Source organism: Elephas maximus, chromosome 1 (genome assembly GCF_024166365.1).
Source record: "Elephas maximus indicus isolate mEleMax1 chromosome 1, mEleMax1 primary haplotype, whole genome shotgun sequence".
In the NCBI taxonomy this organism is placed as follows: domain Eukaryota; kingdom Metazoa; phylum Chordata; class Mammalia; order Proboscidea; family Elephantidae; genus Elephas; species Elephas maximus.
The window spans coordinates 30,073,341-30,095,365 of NC_064819.1; the positions used below are offsets into that span (position 1 = coordinate 30,073,341).

The 22,025-nt window shown below is 40.8% G+C and overlaps 1 protein-coding gene across 16 annotated transcripts in view; it reads right to left on the minus strand.

Annotated features, from left to right (window-relative positions):
- VPS8 (VPS8 subunit of CORVET complex) overlaps positions 1 to 22,025 on the minus strand; it is a 275,359-nt gene that overhangs the window by 62,447 nt on the left and 190,887 nt on the right. For all 16 annotated transcript variants that reach the window (XM_049881052.1, XM_049881032.1, XM_049881060.1 and 13 more), the window contains 4 exons: positions 11,059 to 11,206; positions 6,130 to 6,219; positions 3,509 to 3,551; positions 834 to 937 (listed from right to left, as the gene is read on the minus strand). In XM_049881052.1, the coding sequence (XP_049737009.1) occupies positions 834 to 937; positions 3,509 to 3,551; positions 6,130 to 6,219; positions 11,059 to 11,206 (385 nt within the window). The remainder of the gene's footprint in view (positions 1 to 833; positions 938 to 3,508; positions 3,552 to 6,129; positions 6,220 to 11,058; positions 11,207 to 22,025) is intronic.

Consider the following 22,025-nt stretch of genomic DNA (forward strand, 5'->3'; position numbering starts at 1 on the left):
CAGGCAGGAGGAAGAGGCCAGGTGTCAGGTTAGGGGCCTGAACCCTGGAAGCGCAGGCGCAGAGCAGTTAGACCATATCATGCCACAATCTTACTTCTTAAAACGGCTGTAGAATTTAGTTTCAAGTCACATCTCGCCCCCTTAGTTTTTGCTTCACTGCTGTAACTCCTACCTGTACCAGGTGCTAAACTATACCACCTTCAGGTTTGTTTTGTCAGTTTTGCAGTCTGGGATCGGCTACAGCAGTGGTTCTCAACCTTGGCTGCACGCTGTAATCGAGGTGGGCTTTAAAAAATACTGATGCCTGGGTCCCAACTCCAGAGATTTTAATTTAATTGGTCTGGGGTACAGCCTGAGCACTGGGCTTGTCAATGCTCCCAGGTGACCATAATGAGCAGCCAGGTTGAGAACTACTCTGTGATAGCCTCCCTGACCTTTTCCAGCTTCCTCATATCCCCCAGGGCTTCCCTCCAGTTCCTCACGCTCACTCTCCTCCACGGGGAATAGAAGAGAAGATGAATGGCACTGTATCCATAGTACCACTACACAGAACACACAAACCTCCGTCCAAAGAGAACAAGGACATCTACTGTGCACGTACCTGAAGCTCTGCAGCCCAGCCAAACCTAAGAATACAAAACTTTCTGTGAGAACAAAGAGGCAAGCCACTGCTCAGAACACCTTCCAGGAGCCTTGTACTCCTGGGAATGCTCAACAGTGATTACAATCCAGTTGAATTAAGCTCAGGTGGCTGAGAGGGCAGTGGGAATAGAATTAATTCCTTGTTTCAGATCGGAACAGGTTTTTAAATGCCTCCGTTGTCATTCTCCTACCTCTCGTTGCTGCTGGCTCAGATTATGGGAATTTCTCTGGCAAAGGGCTATTGTCTCTGCCACGGTGTCTTCAACATCCTTCAACGAGGGATCTTTTTTTGTATCTAGATTCAGAAAGAGTGTAAACATCTCTTAAGGATGTATTACTGATTAACCTCAGAGCTTCTGTGAAAAAATTAAACTTTTTTTCTTTGCAAAGCTTTAGTTCTGTATTATAAAATCATCCATAAGACCAGATACAGTCAAAATTGAATCGACTAAAACACAGATGATTCTATACAATAGGAATTTTCCATATAAAGGCTTGATATGTATAGTGTACATAAAGCATACCATACTCAGCATTTTAATATGCTTTAAACAACAACAACAAAAAAACCAAACTCGTTGCCACTGAGTCCATTCTGACTCATAGCCGCCCAATAGGACAGAGTAGAACTGCCCCATAGAGTTACCAAGAAGCAGCTGGTGGATTCGAACTGCCGACCTTTTGGTTAGCTGCTGAGCTCTTAACCACTGTGCCACCAGGGCTCCTATGGAATACCACCAGTTCTCTGCTTGTGTGGATTAGCTGGTAGAGACTATCCTTCACCCTTCTTGCCCTAGCAGCTCTTCTTCTGGAAGGTAGATGTCCCCCCCAAGTTACTCTCTTCCGTCCTTTTGTCATTTTTCAATGATCTCAATCACTCTTGTGGTTTCAATTCTCATGTCTTTGCTAATAACTTTAACATATACACCTTCAGCCCTTATTCCTTGCAAAATCTGCAGGCTGAATTTCCTACTGCCTCAAGGCATGGATGTTCTGCAAACATCTTGAACTTTATACGTGCAAAACCCCAAGTGATGTTTCTCCTCGTTTCAAGCCTGCTCCTCCCCCGACATGTTCAACTGAGGTAATGGAGCCATCATCTTTAAGTCAACCAGTTTATAAAGCTTCATCTATGATGCTTTCCTCTTGTTCCCCCCACACGTTCAAATGAATTGCCAAATGCTGTTAATTCTACTTTCACTGTTTCACATGCCCACCACTTTCACCATGGTGTAGCTTGTCTTCCGCACTACTGCAAAGCCTCTTAATTAAGCTCTGACTTCCAAATTTTACCGCTCTCACTAGAGTTTTTTGCCACAAGTCCAAAGAGATCATTTCCACAAAAGCCATCGAAGGCTTCTAATTTTTAAAAAATAGAATGTAAGCAGGACTCTGACCCTAAGTAAACGTTCTGGCTCAACTGCTCACCCTCTGTGTGCTGTGTCTCCATATTATTCTTATTCCCTGGGGTTACGGGCCAGGCTCTTTCATGTCCATCTCTCCCCTCGGCTTAGAAGCCCTTTTCTCTGCTTTTGCTCATCAGACTCCTATTCATCCTTCCAGTTTACTTCAAAGGCCATGTCTTCTTCAAAGCTAGCTCTGACTTATTGGTTACAAATCGTTTTCTAGTTCTCCACTCTCCTTGGCATATTCTTTGTCTCTTGTAAAACACACATTGTTTATATATCTCTCCCCTTCACTAGTGTAGTTCTTTGGTGGGGGTCGTGTCTTTGCCATTCCTCTGTATAACCTACAAGAACTAGCACGGTGCCTTACAATTAACAGATCTTCAAAAAATCTTAGCTGTACTGTCAAAATTGAACCTGAAAGTAGATGGCAGACACCAGCCTATTAGTGGGAAACTTATCTTCACTGCAATTCAGAGAATTGGTTTCTTTACAGATGTATCACCTGCAAATCGCTGTACTGATTTTGGGGGAGCGTTTGTCTTATTTTCCCTCAATCCACATGTTGTTTGCAAAAATTATTCCCATAACACTAAATTTAAAAATAAAAATGTCATAAATGTAACAAACCTAACATAATTAAATTGATTAAACATAGACTGACAGGACAAAAACAACAATTAACTGTCTAGTTGGACTACTAACATGGAAAAGCCAGTCAAGTATTTAGGGATTCCAAAGCTATTTTGTATAATATGAGATGCTCAAGATACAACAGAGACCCCATCGTCTAGGAACTAGCTATTAAAAAAATGCAGACAAATAAGTACAGAGAATTACAGGAAAAGGTGTATTAGGAGAACAGGGGGACCAAGAGACCCAACAATGTGATGATGTGTTAAAGAGCTAAGACAACCTAAAAATCACCTATGGAGCAATTCCTTGGCTTCCAGGCTACTTTTAAAATGTCAAGGAATATGATTAAAAGTATATATCTATGTATAACAAGGCCACTCAAGATTCTAAAACATCAACGTTTACTGCTCTGGGCTAGAACTGTATATATACATTTGGTACAGAAAACCTGGAGGATGTACCAGTTAGAAGTTCTCATTTGCTGCTGCTCACTACATTATAGTGATTTTTTAGGATGTTAGTTATGTACCTCACTGATACATAACCAAAAAAATAATAATTATAACCAAAAAAATAACTGATAGCAGTAAACACTAATCTTCTGTACATTTAACATCATTGACAATTAGCTTCACAATGCCACAACAGCTTATGTGGTTTCCTATTATGAACCCTTGAAAACAAGCTACAATTTGGGTCAACGTTGAATTGGATCAACCACAGATGCAGATGGGCTAATGTAATTATTACTTAATGAATGCAGGGCTCAAAACACAGAGTCCATGGAAGAAAAAATAAGTTTAATTTTACACTCAAAAACTTACTTTCATCTTCACGTGTTATCTCCTGAACTTTGCTTTGTAGTCTCTAGGAAGTAAAAGAATACAGGAGGTGAAAACAGTGCTTTATATTTCTAATCCACCCAATAGTTAAATTGATATATTTAAAGGAACGCCTCCAAGAAACAACAAGGTTATTAAGGAAGGTCCCTCGCTGTCATTTGGAGGAGAGCCCTTGTGTATACAGAAAGCATGGCTAACTAGCGGTACTGGAAGGGACCCAAAATATGAAGTATCCTCTATTCTGCCCCACTTCTGCTTTTGTTATACCACTGCACAGTCACCACTGACATTCTTTAGGCCCAGTAATGAGATTTCATCAGTGTTTTGTAAAAGAGAATAAAATTCACGCTGGGTTATAAAAAAGGGGGGGAAGAAAAAGGACATAAGTCCATTCCCATAATGCAATCACTGCCTTTGTATTGATGACTCCCAAACATGCACTTATGATGTCCACTGCTGCTCTACTGAATTTAGAACCTTAGATACCCCTGATTGATGTTTCAATGGCTTCTTAATATACACTGAAGCTGACCTTAACATATCCATTCTATCCTAAATTTGTTCCTTTTCCTGGGGTCCCTATCTAGGCTCATGTTATGTTAAACACCACAGAATCATCATTCACTACTCCCTCACTCACCCCACGCCACACTCAGATGGTCAGTGAGTTCTCACATCCATCCACTCCACTCTCCTCATCACCACTGCCACACCCAGTCCAGCCCTTGTCAGCTCACACCTGCACTACTGAAGCTGCCTCCCAGGGCTCCCTGCTTCCAGTATTACCTCCTCTTTTCCTCCTCTGCCAGCAGATCCTACCATGGTCATCAGAGCAACTTTTTCAAAGAAACAGCATCAGGCCAGTTCCTTGCTTAAAAACCATTAGTTGATCCCCGGTGACAACGGGATCAGTCCTAATTCTTTGGCACGCCCTACAAAATCTTCCCAAATCTGGACCTGGCCCTTGTTTCCAGGCTGACCTGCCTGCATATTGTATACTCTAGCCCTAGCTGGCTGCTGTCCTAGCAGCCAATGCTTCTTTGTGTTCCCATGTCTTTGCAAATAGCAGTCTATCCCTATGAGGATCCCTTCCTTTTCCTTTTCCCCACCTCTGCTGGAAATACACCCACTTATCCTTTGGAACTAGGTTCAGAGTACCTTCAACAAATAAATGGTAAGGAAACAAAGAGATGCAGGGCTAATCTACAGAGCAAATGAAAGCCTATGCAGCACCTCTGTGGGCCAGTCTCCCTAACCTGCTTTAGAACCACATGGCTAGAAAGAAAATGGAAGCCACCTGAATCATTAAAAAAGAATCATTTTATTGTGGTAAAATATATACACATAACAAGAAATTTGCCATTTCGGCCATTTTTAAAAGTACAACTCAGTGACACTGATAATGATTTCCCACTATTTCTGAAAGGTTTTTATCACCCAAATAAAAATGCAGCACCCCTTAAGCTTTTTTTAAAAATATAAATAGGGCATCCCTAACCTAGTCCTAGTAGATGAAAATGTTTAAAAAAAAAAAAAAAAAAAAAGGAGAGAACATCGAGTATTGGTAAGAATGTAAAGCAACCAGGATTCTCATGTATCACTAGCAGGAGTGTGAAATGGTACAGCCACTTTGGAAAAAAAGTCTGGCAACTCTTATAAAACTAAGCCTGCATCTAGCCTAACACCCAAAACTCAAATCCATGGTCATCGAGTCGATTCTGACTCACAGCAACCCTGCAGGACAGGGTAGAATTGCCCAATAAGGTTTCCGAGGCTGTAGTCTTTATGGAAGCAGACTGCCACATCTTTCTCCTTTGGAGCAGCTGGTGGGTTTGAACCGCTGACCTTTTGGTTAGCGGCCAAGCACTTTAACTACCAGGCCACCAAGGCTCCTTATACCTAGCCTATGACCCAGCAATTCCGCTTCTTGGTAGTGACTCAAGGGAAATGAAAATACATGTGTACAAAAATACTTGTACGAGAGTGATCATAGCAGGTTTATTTATAACAGCCCCAAACTAGAAATAGCCCAGGTGTCAATCCACAGGAGAATGGAAACACAAACTGTGGCATATTCATACAATTAAATATTACTCAGCAATAGAAAGAAGCAGATTAGATGAAATAACAGAGACAAATTTCACAAACATGCTGAGTGAAAGACGCTTTACACACAGCATACATCCTGGATGGGTCCATCGACATGAATGAAGACAACAAGCAAAACTCATTCACAGGGAAAAATCAGAGGGGCGGCTGTCTCTGGGGGATGGGAAGTGCCTGGGAAAATCAGGAGGAAGCTTTCGGGGATGATGCTAATGTTTTCTATCTTCTCAGGGATTTGGGCTACGCAGATACATGCAATTTGTCAAAATGCATCAAATGGTACATTTAAGATTTGTGCATTTTGCTGTATGCAAATTTTAACTAAAAAAAAAGTACCAGTAATATTGCACTCTAGACAATGACATGCTTGATAAAAAGTATTCGTAAAATGTACTAACGCCTGCAACTTATTTTGAAACATAAAAAATTCAGATTAATGAATGGATAGGGGAATACACAGAAACACGACAAAGCAAATAAACATAGTCAAATTTTACCTCTAGCATTATTAAGAAGGCACCATGAATATCTCCTTTTTTCTCCAATAGATATGCAGTGACTTCATGAAGTTGATACTTTTGGGTAATCTAGGCAAGAAGAGAAGAGAAATATTTTTGTTCACAAATCTCCTTTGTGGCGTCAGAAGATTCTACTAAGAACGAAAAAAAATTGTGATAAATAATGAATTCATATCTTAGCAGTGCACCACTTTACACTTGCATACTGCATACACAAACATTTGACTTTCTAGTCTTCTAAGGCCCACTCGGCAATTCTAATAGGACTGAGTTCATTTTTTTTTTTTCCAGTTATTTATTAAAAAAATTGTTACGCACCTGAGTGAGGTGGAGCCACCGGAGAAAAGGTTAACACATACATGTAAATGGTAATAATATAAACTAGAAGTTGATACGTGTTAAAAGAGGCATGTAGCCAGAGCTATGGGACTGTAAGGAGAGACACACAAGAAGTAGTGTGTGACCTAGTTCTCAGGTAATGGCTAACGCTGGGAAATGTTTTTACAAATAGTATTCAGAATTTGGGGAGCAGCATGAGCAAAGGCAGAGGGGGGCAAACACTTTAGCATGTGAGGGATGATGAGTAGTTTAGCCGGCTGCTGTGGGGAGAATGAGAGACAGTGACTAAGAAATAAAGCAGAAATTACAGAGCAAGATTCATAGAAGGCTTAACTCTCTGTCAGCTTACGAAACTTGGGCTTCATGCTCTAGGAAAAGAGAGGAGCGATGTGACCAGAGACACCTCTCGGTAAGAGAAGTCTAAGACAGGCGGAGCAGAGAGGGCAGAGGCTGGAATTAGGGAAATCGCTGAGAGTAATTTCAAATTAGTAACAGTAAGAGGTTAATAGGAGTCAAATAAGGCATAGAGGGAATAGAGAGGCGAGGACTGCGACAGAGAAATCTAAAGAAAGAACTATACGTCCTGGCATAAGATTTGGTGTGCGAGACATGGAAGCTGGGGGCCAAAAATGATTCTGAGGCTTTGAGCCTGGCTCCCTGAAAGGATGGTATACTGGGACTGCCTATTTTTACACAAATACCACGTGCCTTCTACGTTTGTTTACCAACTGCTTCCTCCCCCCTACCTGGAGTTATTTTCATAAGCACGCTATGTAACTTTTTTTTTTCCCACACCGAACTGGCACAGCAATGCTTATGAAAATAACTCCATGCGGGAGGGAGGGAGCAGTTGGCAAACAAACACAGAAGGCACGCATTATTTGTGTAAAAATATAGTATATCCTGGAAATGCAGGCCTGGAGCTAAGGAGAGAGGTCAGGTCTAGAACAGAGATGTCCAAAAGAAATATAATGTGAGCCACATATCTGAATTAAAATTTTGTAGTGGCCACATTGGAAAAAAGTAAAAAGAAATAGATGAAATAAATTTTAATGTATTTTATTTAATCCAATATATCTAAGATATCATCTGAACATATAATTAGTATAAAAAAATTACAGGGATAATTTATATTCCTTCCACACTAAGTGTGTATTTCATACTCACGGCCCACCTCAATTTGCACTGGCCACATTTCAAGTGCTCAATGGCCACATGTGGCAGTGGACACTGTACTGGACAGTACAAAAACCCACTGCCGTTGGGTCGGTTCCAACTCACAGTGTCCCTAGAGGACAGAGCAGAACTGCCCCATAGGGTTTCCAAGGAGAGCTGGTGGATTTGAACTGCTGACCTTTTGGTTAGTGGCTGAGCTCTTAATCACTGTGCCGCCAGGGCTCCTTGGACAGTACAGGGCTAGAATATAAAGCTGGAAGCCACTGACAAGAGAGGGTATGCAGCCATGAGACTACCTGAGGTTTCAGAGCTTAGAAAGGAGAGGCCAAGAACAGAGTCTCAGTAAATACCTACATTTAGGGAGTGAAAGAATATAAAAGCCAGGAATTTACTATGGTCAGAGAATTAAGAAGGGAACTGGAGACACTGGAGTTTTAAGGAATCTTTTTTTTTTTTTTTTTTTATGGGGTAGAGGGGCAGTGAGGAGAGTTTAAAAGGAGAGATGGTAAATGGCATTAAATGCCATATAGAGGTCAAGGAAGATGAGGGCTTTCACGTGGGAGACCTGGGTTCAATTCCTGGCCAAAGTGCCTCATGTGCAGCCACCACCTGTCTGTCAGAGGAGGCTTGCATGCTGCTATGATGCTGAAAAGGTTTCAGCTGAGCTTCTGGACTAAGATGAACTAGGAAGAAAGGCCTGGTGATCTACTGAAAAATCAGCAATTGAAAACCCTAAGAAGCACCGTTCTACTCTAATGCACATGGGGTGGCCATGAGTCAAGGTTGACTTGACAACAACTGTTACTTTTGTTTTGTTTTGTTTTACTGTAAAGCTATATTAAGATATGTGATACTGGTGTAGATATAAACAGACAACGAAAGGAACAGGGCAGAGAGCCTAAAAACGGGCTCATAAATATCTGGGAGTTTGGCATATAACATGATGGTATTAGAAATTAGTGAAGAAAGGGTAATACATGCCACATGGACAATCAGCCATCCACACAGAAAAAATACATAAACCCCTCTATTAATCCATCTGCAAAAATAAATTCCAGACAAACAAAATGCCTAAATGTAAGAAGCTAAACTATAAAACTTGTATAAGAGAATATCCTTTATGCCATCAAAATAGGAATGGAAACAAGACACACACAAGATTAAACCTTAAAGGAAAAGACTGATAAAGTAAAAACTTCTATGTGATACACGTCACTAAAAACCAAGTTGGAAAACATGCCACAACAGATTGGAAAAAGGCATCTCATCAATATATATAATCAGCATAAGAATTAGGGATTCAGAAACTATGAAAAAAAAAATCTATGAGAGAAAGGCAAAAACTCAATAGAAAAATGAGCCAAGGGCATGGAAAGATAATTCAGAGAAAAGAACACCCAAATGGCCATTAAACATTAAACTAGGAATCAGTGACACCCATCATGCTGGCAAAATTAAGTCTAAGAATACTAGGAATTAGCAAGGATGTGGAAAGAGCAAATCTCAAACACTGCTGATGAGAACAGATGCACTTTGGAGATCGACTTGGCAATATCGAGTAGAATTAAGCTAAAAGGAGCCCTAGTGGCGCAGTGGTTAAGAGCTACGGCTGCTAACCAAAAGGTCAGCAGTTCGAATTGACCAACCGCTCCGTGGAAACTCTACAGGGCAGTCCTACTCCGTACTATAGGGTTGTCAGGCGTCAGAACCGACTTGACGGCAACGTGTTTATTGTCTAAACAGTCTCTAAAAAAAAAAAAACAGTCTCTGGATGATGCAAATAGTTAATGTGCTTGGTTGTTAACTGAAGGACTGGAGGTTCAAGTCCACCAAGAGGCACCTCAGATGCTACTTAGAGAAACCTCACAAGGATACACAGATGTGTACAAGGATGTGTGCACCGTTTACAACAGCAAAAGACTGGAGACAACCTAAATGTCTATCAGCAAGGGAACAAGTAAACTGTGTTATATTCATTCATTAGACTATTATATGATCGTTAAAATGAATGAACTTAATCTACATGTAAAAATATGGATAAACTTCAAAAACATAACATCTAATGAGAAAAGCAATGTGCAATAAGATACATGCTGTATGATAACATATGAAGTTTAAAAACATATAAAGTCATTTTATATATTTTTATATAGGAACAGCCATATATAGGGAAAATAATAACATGGATGGGAAGGATAAACACCAGCTTCATGTTGGTGGTTACCTCAAGGGAGAGGGGGTATGTGACAGGCAAAGGCTAACTTATTTCAAAAACAAAAACAAGAAGTGAAGACAGGAAGCCTGTCAAATTGGGTTTGTAGGTACCTATGTACGTGATATTCTCTGCATTTGTTTTCGTAATTAAAAAAATTGTAAAAGTATATGAGTGGTTTAGGACGTGGAAACAGAAAATACAGGTTACTATTTCAAGAATATTGATAGTGAAGGAAAAGAGATTCAGTGAAACCCATGCAAGCCAGAACTCGATGGGACTGCCTTGTTTCTCCAGGTCGCCCAAGTTTTCCGCCTTTGACGGTGCGGTCTTATGACTTTTCTATCACTTTCTATTAGTGGAAAATACTTGAGTTTTCCTTCTCTGCCATGTTTTTACCTACACAGGTTCCAGCTTTTGCAGGTGTTATTGTAATAATGGTAGTTTAAAAATGAATTTTAAGCAGGGAACATGCTAGACTCTTATAGCAGACGCTACCATTTTTATTTGGGAGGGAACAAGTGAAGAGAATCAAGGCAAGGCCTGTGTTACGGCTACTACGCTGCTATTCAGCCTATCACGTGTCATGGTACAGCAGGACTATCTAACCATCAGTGTCTGCAAGCAAGAGCTTAGTCCTTTCCTTTTAATATTTTTATTATATTTCTTTTTCTAGGCTTAGTCTGTTGGCTAGAATTTCTACAAAAGCTTGATTGACAGCAATGACATACACGTAGTGTTCTGACTTTAATAGGAGAAATGAGGACGCAGTTTACCACAGCAGCTAAGAGCATGCACTATGAAGTCATGACACCCTGCTGGTGCAGTGGTTGAAACACTCAGCTGCTAACCAGAAGGTCGGTGGTTTGAATCCACCAGCTGTACCGCAGGACAAAGAGGTGGCAGTTGGCTTCTGCAAAGATTTACAGCCTTGGATACCCTGTGGGCCATTCTACAGGATACTCTACAGGGCCACTATGAGTTGAAATTGACTCCACGGCAATGGGTTTGGTGTTTGAGTACCATGAAGTCAGACGATCTGGGTTCAAAGCAGGAGCTACTACTTACTAACTATAAACTTAGGCAAGTAAGTTAATATACAAGTCTCACTCTTTTCATCTGTAAAATGGGAAGTGTTTTGGAACACTTCACTCTCACCTTGTCTAGACTGTTGGTCTTACCTGAATGGTTTCTTCTAGGCGGTAGCATTCAAGGACTTGCAGAGTCTCTATAACCTGGGTTGGGTTGAACTGACACAACAGCTCAATGAACTGCTCTGTAATGCTGGGAGTTATCTGCAGTGATTCCTGATTTATATGAATACCTTCCCTGGAAACATAAAAGGCAGGAGAGTGCTAATTGGTGGTTTCATTTAATCACATGTACGATTACAAGACTACAGGTAAGAAGTGTCTTATGTTAAAAGTAAGAACTCTATTTCAAGACTACCGTCTGGTCAGATAACAACATGAACTAAAAATCTCAAAGTAACTTAAGATTATTAGGGTGAATTGTATATCACTTCAGAGGCATTCCAAATCACAGTATTTTTCAGTTTACACTGAATAATGAAGGCAATGATATTCAGTTGAGGCTCCTCTAAATCATGCAAAAGTTAGAGTGTCACTCTAAAAGAAACAAGAAGACACAATTCAGTCTAAACGATGTGATCCTTGGAATAACCATATACAATGAACCATCCTGCACCCTCACATCCGCCCCGACTATACGTCCCCAACAGCACCTATCACACCGTGTGGTGATTACTTCATTAATTCTCTGTCTTCTCTAAAAGACTATAAACTCTGCAAAGGCAGGTCACTTCTCACTCGTTCCTCACAACAGATTCTCAAAGCCCACGACAGTGACTTGTGTGTAGTCCACCCGGTGCCATGTGTAGTAGGGGGCCATTTTATGGTTGTTATTAAAACGAATTCAATACACAATATTTATGGGTTCATTTGCTCTGTACGGAAACCCTGGTGCCGTAGTGGTTAAGTGCTACGGCTCCTAACCAAAAGGTTGGCAGTTCAAATCCACCAGGTGCTCCTTGGAAACCGTGTGAGGCAGGTCTGCTCTGTCCTGTAGGGTCACTATGAATCAGAATTGACTCGACGGCAGTGGGTTCGGTGGGTTTTGCTCTGTACACCAGCTACTCACTAGGCCTATTAGTCATAACACTACACAAAATTTTGGAAGTAGAGTACTAGTTTCATCTTGCTGGGCACTCTACTACTGCTGGCCAAGAGGCATTGTTCAGGAAACTGCTGCTCATTGGAGGCCTAAAAACGATCTTCCTTCTAGCTTAAAAAAGTCAGTTCCCACAGAGAGTATATTCAATGGCCTCACATACATGTGAAATCTGGACAATGAATAAGGAAGACCGAAGAAGAATTAATGTCTTTGAATTACGGAGTTGGCGAAAAATACTGAATGTACCGTGGAACACCAGGAGAATGAACGAATCAGTCTTGGAAGAAGTGCAGCCAGACTGCTCCCTTGGAAACAAGGATGGCAACTTTGTCTCACATACTTTGGACATATTATCAGGAGGGACCAGCCCCTTGGAGAAGGACATGATGCTTGGTAAGCCAGAGAGTCAGTGAAAAAGAGGAAGACTCTCAATGAGATGGATTGTCACAATGGCTGCAACAATGGGCTCCAGCAAAACAATGATTGTGAGCATGGCACAGGACAGGGCAGTGTTTTGTTCTGTTGTACATAGGGTTGCTATGAGTCGGTGCCAACTTGACAGCACCTAACAATGAGAGTCCTACCTTTTCTTCAGAATTCCTCATGATGAAGAATTGGAATGGGTTAATAAGATATAAAACTGACAGCTTGGGAAACTCACGAGGTGAAAGCAGTCAGTCTACAGCAGGCCTTTCCACCTTTCCTCACATCCTGGCACACAAGAAGTGATCCTGGCACACAAGAAGTGATGATACTTGTATGGCCCAACAGAGTAAAGAGATAAGATTGCTCAGTGGGGACTTCCAGTTGCCCAAGGGCCACCCCCAAGAGCTAAGGGGGGGTCAGTCCCTAAGCTCACCTGTAACCCATGTGCAGCACGCTGCAGCCACAGGGTGGGAATCTTTGGGCTCCAGAGAAAGGAAGCTTTGGGTTAAATTAGCATTTTATAAATGACAACAAATGGCACTCCTACTTTTACTGAGTTACAGATGGCTCAAGTTACAGAAGGAAGCATGACGTTTAGACACAGGGAAGTCTTCCCAGCTTACTTTGGTGACACTCAGCCCTGATCAAGGTGGATGATGAACTGAGTACATTCTGCTGCGTGGGACTTTGAACGCTTGCTGATGGGCTAATCTCCTCAAATTGGCTATAAATTTCATAGATCAAGTTTTCCTTTTTTTTTTTTTTTTGTATTTCACAAGTGTCTTCAATACAGAATTTCTTAAGTGACTGGCTATTGCCTATGTATACTACTACCTTAGTTCTTACCACACAACTTGAAAATTACCAGCAACACTATAAACTCCATGAGAGCAAAGACCATGTTTCATTCATCATTGTCTCTGCGCCATTAGCACATAGTAAATAGGTGCTCAGTAAGCGTAGGTTGAATTGAACTGAACTGACTAGAGATGTTGTACTGGACTGCCTTCAAACAGGAGGAAACAAATATAGAATAGAGGGGTAGGAATTACAAGACTAAGGGTCAATGAGATGGACTGACACAATACCCACAGCAATGGACTTCTACATACCAACGGTTATGAAGATGGCACAGGACTGGGCAACATTTTGTTCTGTTATACAGTGGTCCCTCCTTATTAGTGGTTTTGTTTTCCGCGGTTTCAGTTATCCATGGACAACTGTGGTCCAAAAATGTTAAATGAGTAGTATGATGAAATCTTGTGCCATTCCTCTCTGTTATTCACTTAACTTTTTTTTTTATTAACTTTTATTGAGCTTCAAGTGAACGTTTACAAATCAAGTCAGTCTGTCACATATAAGTTTACATACATCTTACTCCGTACTCCCACTTGCTCTCCCCCTAATGAGTCAGCCCTTCCAGTCTCTCCTTTCGTGACAATTTTGCCAGCTTCCCACTCTCTCTATCCTCCCATCCCCCCTCCAGACAGGAGATGCCAACACAATCTCAGGTGTCCACCTGATATAATTAGCTCACTCTTCATCGGCATCTCTCTCCCACCCACTGTCCAGTCCCTTTCATGTCTGATGAGTTATCTTCGGGGATGGTTCCTAACCTGTGCCAACAGAAGGTCTGGGGACCATGGCCGCCGGGATTCCTCTAGTCTCAGTCAGACCATTAAGTATGGTCTTTTTATGAGAATTTGGGGTCTGCATCCCACTGCTCTCTGCTCCCTCAGGGGTTCTCTGTTGCGCTCCCTGTCAGGGCAGTCATCGATTGTGGCCAGGCACCAACTAGTTCTTCTGGTCTCAGGATGATGTAGATCTCTGGTTCATGTGGCCCTTTCTGTCTCTTGGGCTCTTAGTTGTCGTGTGACCTTGGTGTTCTTCATTCTCCTTTGCTCCAGGTGGGTTGAGACCAATTGATGCATCTTAGATGGCCGCTTGTTAGCATTTAAGACCCCAGATGCCACATTTCAAAGTGGGATGCAGAATGTTTTCATAATAGAATTATTTTGCCAATTGACTTAGAAGTCCCCTTAAACCATGGTCCCCAAACCCCCCCCCCCCCCGCCCCTTGCTCCACTGACTTTTGAAGCATTCATTTTATCCCGGAAACTTCTTTGCTTTTGGTCCAGTCCAATTGAGCTGACCTTCCATGCATTGAGTGTTGTCCTTCCCTTCACCTAAAGCAGTTCTCATCGACTAATTAATAAGAAACCCTCTCCCTCCCTCCGTCCCTCCCCCCCTCGTAACCACAAAAGTATGTGTTCTTCTCAGTTTATACGATTTCTCAAGATCTTATAATAGTGGTTTTATACAATATTTGTCCTTTTGCCTCTGACTAATTTTGCTCAGCATAATGCCTTCCAGGTTCCTCCATGTTATGAAATGTTTCACAGATTCGTCACTGTTCTTTATCGATGCGTAGTATTCCATTGTGTGAATATACCACAATTTATTTACCCATTCATCCGTTGATGGACACCTTGGTTGCTTCCAGCTTTTTGCTATTGTAAACAGAGCTGCAATAAACATGGGTGTGCATATATCTGTTTGTGTGAAGGCTCTTGATTCTCTAGGGTAAATTCTGAGGAGTGAGATTTCTGGGTTGTATGGTAGTTCTATTTCTAACTGTTTAAGATAACGCCAGATAGATTTCCAAACTGGTTGTAGCATTTGACATTCCCACCAGCAGTGTATAAGAGTTCCAATCTCTCCGCAGCCTCTCCAACATTTATTATTTTGTGTTTTTTGGATTAATGCCAGCCTTGTTGGAGTGAGATGGAATCTCATCATAGTTTTAATTTGCATTTCTCTAATGGCTAATGATCGAGAGCATTTTCTCATGTATCTGTTAGCTGCCCGAATATCTTCTTTAGGGAAGTGTGTGTTCATATCCTTTGCCCACTTCTTGATTGGGTTGTTTGTCTTTTCATGGTTGCGTTTTGACAGAATCATGTAGATTTTAGAGATCAGGCACTGGTCGGAGATGTCATAGCTGAAAATTCTTTCGCAGTCTGTAGGTGGTCTTTTTACTCTTTTGGTGAAGTCTTTAGATGAGCATAGGTGTTTGATTTTTAGGAGCTCCCAGTTATCGGGTTTCTCTTCGTCATTTTTGGTAATGTTTTGTATTCTGTTTATGCCTTGTATTAGGGCTCCTAGGGTTGTCCCTATTTTTTCTTCGATGATCTTTATCATTTTAGTCTTTATGTTTAGGTCTTTGATCCACTTGGAGTTAGTTTTTGTGCATGGTGTGAGGTATGGGTCCTGTTTCATTTTTTGGCAAATGGATATCCAGTTATGCCAGCACCATTTGTTAAAAAGACTATCTTTTCCCCAATTAACTGACACTGGGCCTTTGTCAAATATCAGCTGCTCATATGTGGATGGATTTATATCTGGGTTCTCAATTTTGTTCCATTGGTCTATGTGCCTGTTGTTGTACCAGTACCAGGCTGTTTTGACTACTGTGGCTGTATAATAGCTTCTGAAATCAGGTAGAGTGAGGCCTCCCACTTTCTTCTTCTTTTTCAGTAATGCTTTGCTTATCTGAGGCTTCTTTCCCTTCCATATGAAATTGGTGATTTGTTTCTCTATCACCTTAAAAAATGTCATTGGAATTTGGATCGGAAGTGCGTTATATGTATAGATGGCTTTTGGTAGAATAGACATTTTTACTATGTTAAGTCTTCCTATCCATGAGCAAGGTATGTTTTTCCACTTAAGTAGGTCCTTTTTAATTTCTTGTAGTAGAGCTTTGTAGTTTTCTTTGAATAGGTCTTTTACATCCTTGGTAAGATTTATTCCTAAGTATTTTATCTTCTTGGGGCTACTGTGAATGGTATTGATTTGGTTATTTCCTCTTCGATGTTCTTTTTGTTGATGTAGAGGAATCCAAGTGATTTTTGTATGTTTATTTTATAACCTGAGACTCTGCCAAACTCTTCTATTAGTTTCAGTAGTTTTCTGGAGGATTCCTTAGGGTTTTCTGTGTATAAGATCATGTCATCTGCAAATAGAGATAATTTTACTTCCTCCTTGCCAATCCGGATGCCTTTTATTTCTTTGTCTAGCCTAATTGCCCTGGCTAGGACTTCTAGCATGATGTTGAATAAGAGCAGTGATAAAGGGCATCCTTGTCTGGTTCCCATTCTCAAGGGAAATGCTTTCAGCTTCTCTCCATTTAGAGTGATATTGGCTGTTGGCTTTGCATAGATGCCCTTTATTATGTCGAGGAATTTTCCTTCAATTCCTATTTTGGTGAGAGTTTTTATCATAAATGGGTGTTGGACTTTGTCAAATGCCTTTCCTGCATCAATTGATAAGATCATGTGGTTTTTGTCTTTTGTTTTATTTATGTGATGGATTACATTAATGGTTTTTCTGATATTAAACCAGCCTTGCATACCTGGTATAAATCCCACTTGATCGTGGTGAATTATTTTTTTTGATATGTTGTTGAATTCTATTGGCTAGAATTTTGTTGAGGATTTTTGCATCTATGTTCATGAGGCATATAGGTCTGTAATTTTCTTTTTTTGTAATGTCTTTACCTGGTTTTGGTATCAGGGAGATGGTGGCTTCATAGAATGAGTTGGGTAGTATTCCGTCATTTTCTATGCTTTGAAATACCTTTAGTAGTAGTGGTGTAAACTCTTCTCTGAAAGTTTGGCAGAACTCTGCAGTGAAGCTGTCCGGGCCAGGGCTTTTTTTTGTTGGGAGTTTTCTGATTACCGTTTCAATCTCTTTTTTTGTTATGGGTCTATTTAGTTGTTCTACTTCTGAATGTGTTAGTTTAGGTAGGTAGTGTTTTTCCAGGAATTCATCCATTTCTTTTAGGTTTGCAAATTTGTTAGAGTACAATTTTTCGTAATAATCTGATATGATTCTTTTAATTTCAGTTGGTTCTGTTGTGATGTGGTCCTCCTCGTTTCTTATTCGGGTTATTTGTTTCCTTTCGTGTATTTCTTTAGTCAGTCTAGCCAATGGTTTATCAATTTTGTTAATTTTTTCAAAGAACCAGCTTTTGGCTTTGTTAATTCTTTCGATTGTTTTTCTGTTCTCTAATTCATTTAGTTCAGCTCTAATTTTTATTATTTGCTTTCTTCTGGTGCCTGATGGATTCTTTTGTTGCTCACTTTCTATTTGTTCAAGTTGTCGGGACAGTTCTCTGATTTTGGCTCTTTCTTCTTTTTGTATGTGTGCATTTATCGATATAAATTGGCCTCTGAGCACTGCTTTTGCTGTGTCCCAGAGGTTTTGATAGGAAGTATTTTCATTCTCGTTGCATTCTATGAATTTCCTTATTCCCTCCTTGATGTCTTCTATAACCCAGTCTTTTTTCAGGAGGGTATTGTTCAGTTTCCAAGTATTTGTTTTCTTTTCCCTAGTTTTTCTGTTATTGATTTCTAGTTTTATTGCCTTGTGGTCTGAGAAGATGCTTTGTAATATTTCGATGTTTTGCACTCTGCAAAGGTTTGTTTTATGACCTAATATGTGGTCTATTCTAGAGAATGTTCCATGTGCGCTAAAAAAAAAAAGTATACTTTGCAGCAGTTGGGTGGGAGAGTTCTGTATAAGTCAATGAGGTCAAGTTGGTTGATTGTTGTAATTAGGTCTTCCGTGTCTCTATTGAGCTTCTTACTGGATGTCCTGTCCTTCTCCGAAAGTGGTGTGTTGGAGTCTCCTACTATAATTGTGGAGGTGTCTATTTCACTTTTCAATTCTGTTAAAATTTGATTTATGTATCTTGCAGCCCTGTCATTGGGTGCATAAATATTTAATATGGTTATGTCTTCCTGGTCAGTTGTCCCTTTTATCATTATGTAGTGTCCTTCTTTATCCTTTGTGGTGGATTTAAGTCTAAAGTCTATTTTGTCAGAAATTAATATTGCTACTCCTCTTCTTTTTTGCTCATTGTTTGCTTGATATATTTTTTTCCATCCTTTGAGTTTTAGTTTGTTTGTGTCTCTAAGTCTAAGGTGTGTCTCTTGTAGGCAGCATATTGACGGATCGTGTTTCTTTATCCAGTCCGAGACTCTCTGTCTCTTTATTGGTGCCTTTAGTCCATTTACATTCAGCGTAATTATAGATAAATAAGCGTTTAGTGTTGTCATTTTGATGCCTTTTTATGTGTGTTGTTGACAATTTCATTTTTCCACATACTTTTTTGTGCCGAGACGTTTTTCTCAGTAAATTGTGACATCCTCATTTTCGTAGTGTTTGACTTTATGTTTGTTGAGTCGTTACGTTTTTCTTGGCTTTTATCTTGAGTTATGGAGTTGTTATACCTCTTTGTGGTTACCTTATTATTTACCCCTATTTTTCTAAGTAAAAACCTAACTGTATTGTTCTATATCACCTTGTATCCCTCTCCATATGGGAGTTCTATGCCTCCTGTATTTAGTCCCTCTTTTTGATTATTGTGATCTTTTACATATTGACTTCCGTGATTCCCTGTTATGAGTATTTTTTTTTTTAATTAATCTTAATTTGTTTTTGTGATTTCCCTATTTGATTTGATATCAGGATGTTCTGCTTTGTGACCTTGTGTTGTGCTGGTATCTGATATTATTGGTTTTCTGACCAAACAATATCCTTTAGTATTTCTTGTAGCTTTGGTTTGGTTTTTGCAAATTCTCTAAACTTGTGTTTGTCTGTAAATATCTTCATTTCGCCTTCATATTTCAGAGAGAGTTTTGCTGGATATATGATCCTTGGCCGGCAGTTTTTCTCCTTCAGTGCTCTGTATATGTCGTCCCATTCCCTTCTTGCCTGCATGGTTTCTGCTGAGTAGTCTGAACTTATTCTTACTGATTCTCCCTTGAAGGAAACCTTTCTTTTCTCCCTGGCTGCTTTTAAAATTTTCTCTTTATCTTTGATTTTGGCGAGTTTGATGATAATATGTCTTGGTGTTTTTCTTTTTGGATCAATCTTAAATGGGGTTCGATGAGCATCTTGGATAGATATCCTTTCGTCTTTCATGATGTCAGGGAAGTTTTGTGTCAGGAGTTCTTCAACTATTCTCTCTGTGTTTTCTGTCCTCCCTCCCTGTTCTGGGACTCCAATCACTTGCAAGTTATCCTTCTTGATAGAGTCCCACATGATTCTTAGGGTTTCTTCATTTTTTTAAATTCTTTTATCTGATTTTTTTCCAGGTATGTTGGTGTTAATTCCCTGGTCCTCCAGATGTCCCAGTCTGCATTCTAATTGCTTGAGTCTGCTCCTCTGACTTCCTATTGCGTTGTCTAATTCTGTAATTTTATTGTTAATCTTTTGGATTTCTACGTGCTGTCTCTCTATGGATTCTTGCAACTTATTAATTTTTCCACTATGTCTTGAATAATCTTTTTGAGTTCTTCAACAGTTTTATCAGTGTGTTCCTTGGCTTTTTCTGCAGTTTGCCTTATTTCATTTCTGATGTCTTGAAGCATTCTGTAAATTAGTTTTTTATATTCTGTATCTGATAATTCCAGGATCGTATCTTCATTTGGGAAAGATTTTGATTCTTTTGTTTGGGGGGCTGTAGAAGCTGTCATGGTCTGCTTCTTTATGTGGTTTGATATGGACTGCTGTCTCCGAACCATCACTGGGAAACTAGTTTTTCCAGAAAATCAGCTAAAAAAAAATGCAGTCAGATCCCTATCAGAATTTCCTTTGGATTATAACCGCCACCTTGTTCCCTGTAAGGATGAAAGTCTGAGATTTGGATCATAGATGCTTGGCTGTAGCTGGTTCTGTGTTTTTAGTCCAATTAGGGGTGGATTTTTGGTCCCTGGGTTTTTTTTTTGTTGTTGTTCCTTCTCTCAGGCCAAAAGAGTGGGTTAGGAAAAGACCAAAAGAAAAAAAAGGGGGGGGGGGGCAAAGCCGCCGCGGAGCCGGAGCCGTTCTCCCTCTGGCTCAGGCAATTCCAATGTTAATGAAGCCGCGTGGGGAGGGTGGGGGAGGGATCAGAGAGATAGGAGAGTAGCACCTCAGAATATAGCCAGAGTTGCTTGTCTTGCTTGGAATGACTATTATATCTGAGATTCACGCAGGGCGTGTCACCTACGTGTGCTGGCGGTGTGGAGATTGCCCCCAGGGGTCTGGCCCACTGAAGTCACGGTCAGATCTTCTGCTGCCAGTCCAAATCCTAGCCTCAAGGTTCCCCTGCTGCGACACTTTACTCCTGGCTCCAAAATCAGTCGCTGCCTCCCAGGGACTTCTCGTCCCGCCAGCCGCGTTACCGCGCCACCTCCACGAACTGGCTGGGCCCCCTCCCGGGGTTAGTTCAGGGCAGTGGAGCAGCTCCCCGTGCTTGTGCCGTGACAGCGACCAGTCAAATGTCCAGCGGCACGATTCCCCGGCTGGGACGCTGCTCTCCCAGCTCCAAGACCAGTCACTGCCTCCCGGGGACTTCTCCCACCGGCTGCGTCGCCACGCCGGCCGCGAGAACCGGCTGGGCCTCCTCCCGGGGTTAGTTCAGGGGGGTAGGGCTGGGCCCCTTGTTTGCACCGTCAGCTCCCCTGGGCTCTGCCCTAAATCGGGTGCCAAAGGTTACCTGACTGGGACGCTGGCTCCAGGCTCCGAAAACAATCGCTGCTTCCCCGTATTTGTTCGTTTTCCGTCTCTAAATCTGTGTTGTTCAGGGTTCGTAGATTGTTATGTACGTGATCGATTCACTTGTTTTTCCGAGTCTTTGTTGCAAGAGGGATCCGAGGTAGCTTCTACCTAGTCCGCCATCTTGGCCCCGCCTCCTTCACTTAACTTTTAATACAGTATATTGTTAAAATTGTTCTATTATTAGTTACTGTTGTTATTCTCTTATCGTGCCTAATTTATAAATTCAACGTCATCATAGATATGTTATGTATAGGGCAAGGCATAGTATATGCAGGGTTGAGTACTATTTGCAGTCTCAGGCATCCATGGGGGTCTTAGAGCATAGCCCCTGCAGATAAGAGGGGGACTACTATACATTTGGTCACCTTGAGTCGCAGCCAACGCAACAGCAACTAACAACAAGGACTACACAGTCAGATACAGCTAGGAATAAATGCTGTCAGAAGGCTCTATATGGACACAATAGAAGATTCACATGATAAATGCAGAAAAATGGTAGCTCTCTCTGTTTGTCCCTAGCCAAAAACCTCTTGGTTTTGTTTGAAGAGGCCATTATCATATAAAAGGTAAAGGGGGTGTTAACCAACATTTCTGCACATTAAGGTGAGCCAGTTACTTTCCAGATGTTTATGCCAATATTGTAGACATTGTTGTTAGTATTTTATTTATGTCAGACCTCTGTTAATAGGTCTTACAAATGCAAGACTATGGAGAAAATTAAGACTAGACATAAGCATTTGCTGATGAATCGCCGTACTTAATTCTCTCCAGAGCACTTACTGACAAAACCATTGACAAGTAGAAGACGTGAATATGCACCTATCCAAGCAAACCACCCAAATGAATAGACTGTGATGCATTCATATATGAGGTAAATAATGTGTCTGCTGGGATATGATCAGGCAACATCAACATACTCAAAACT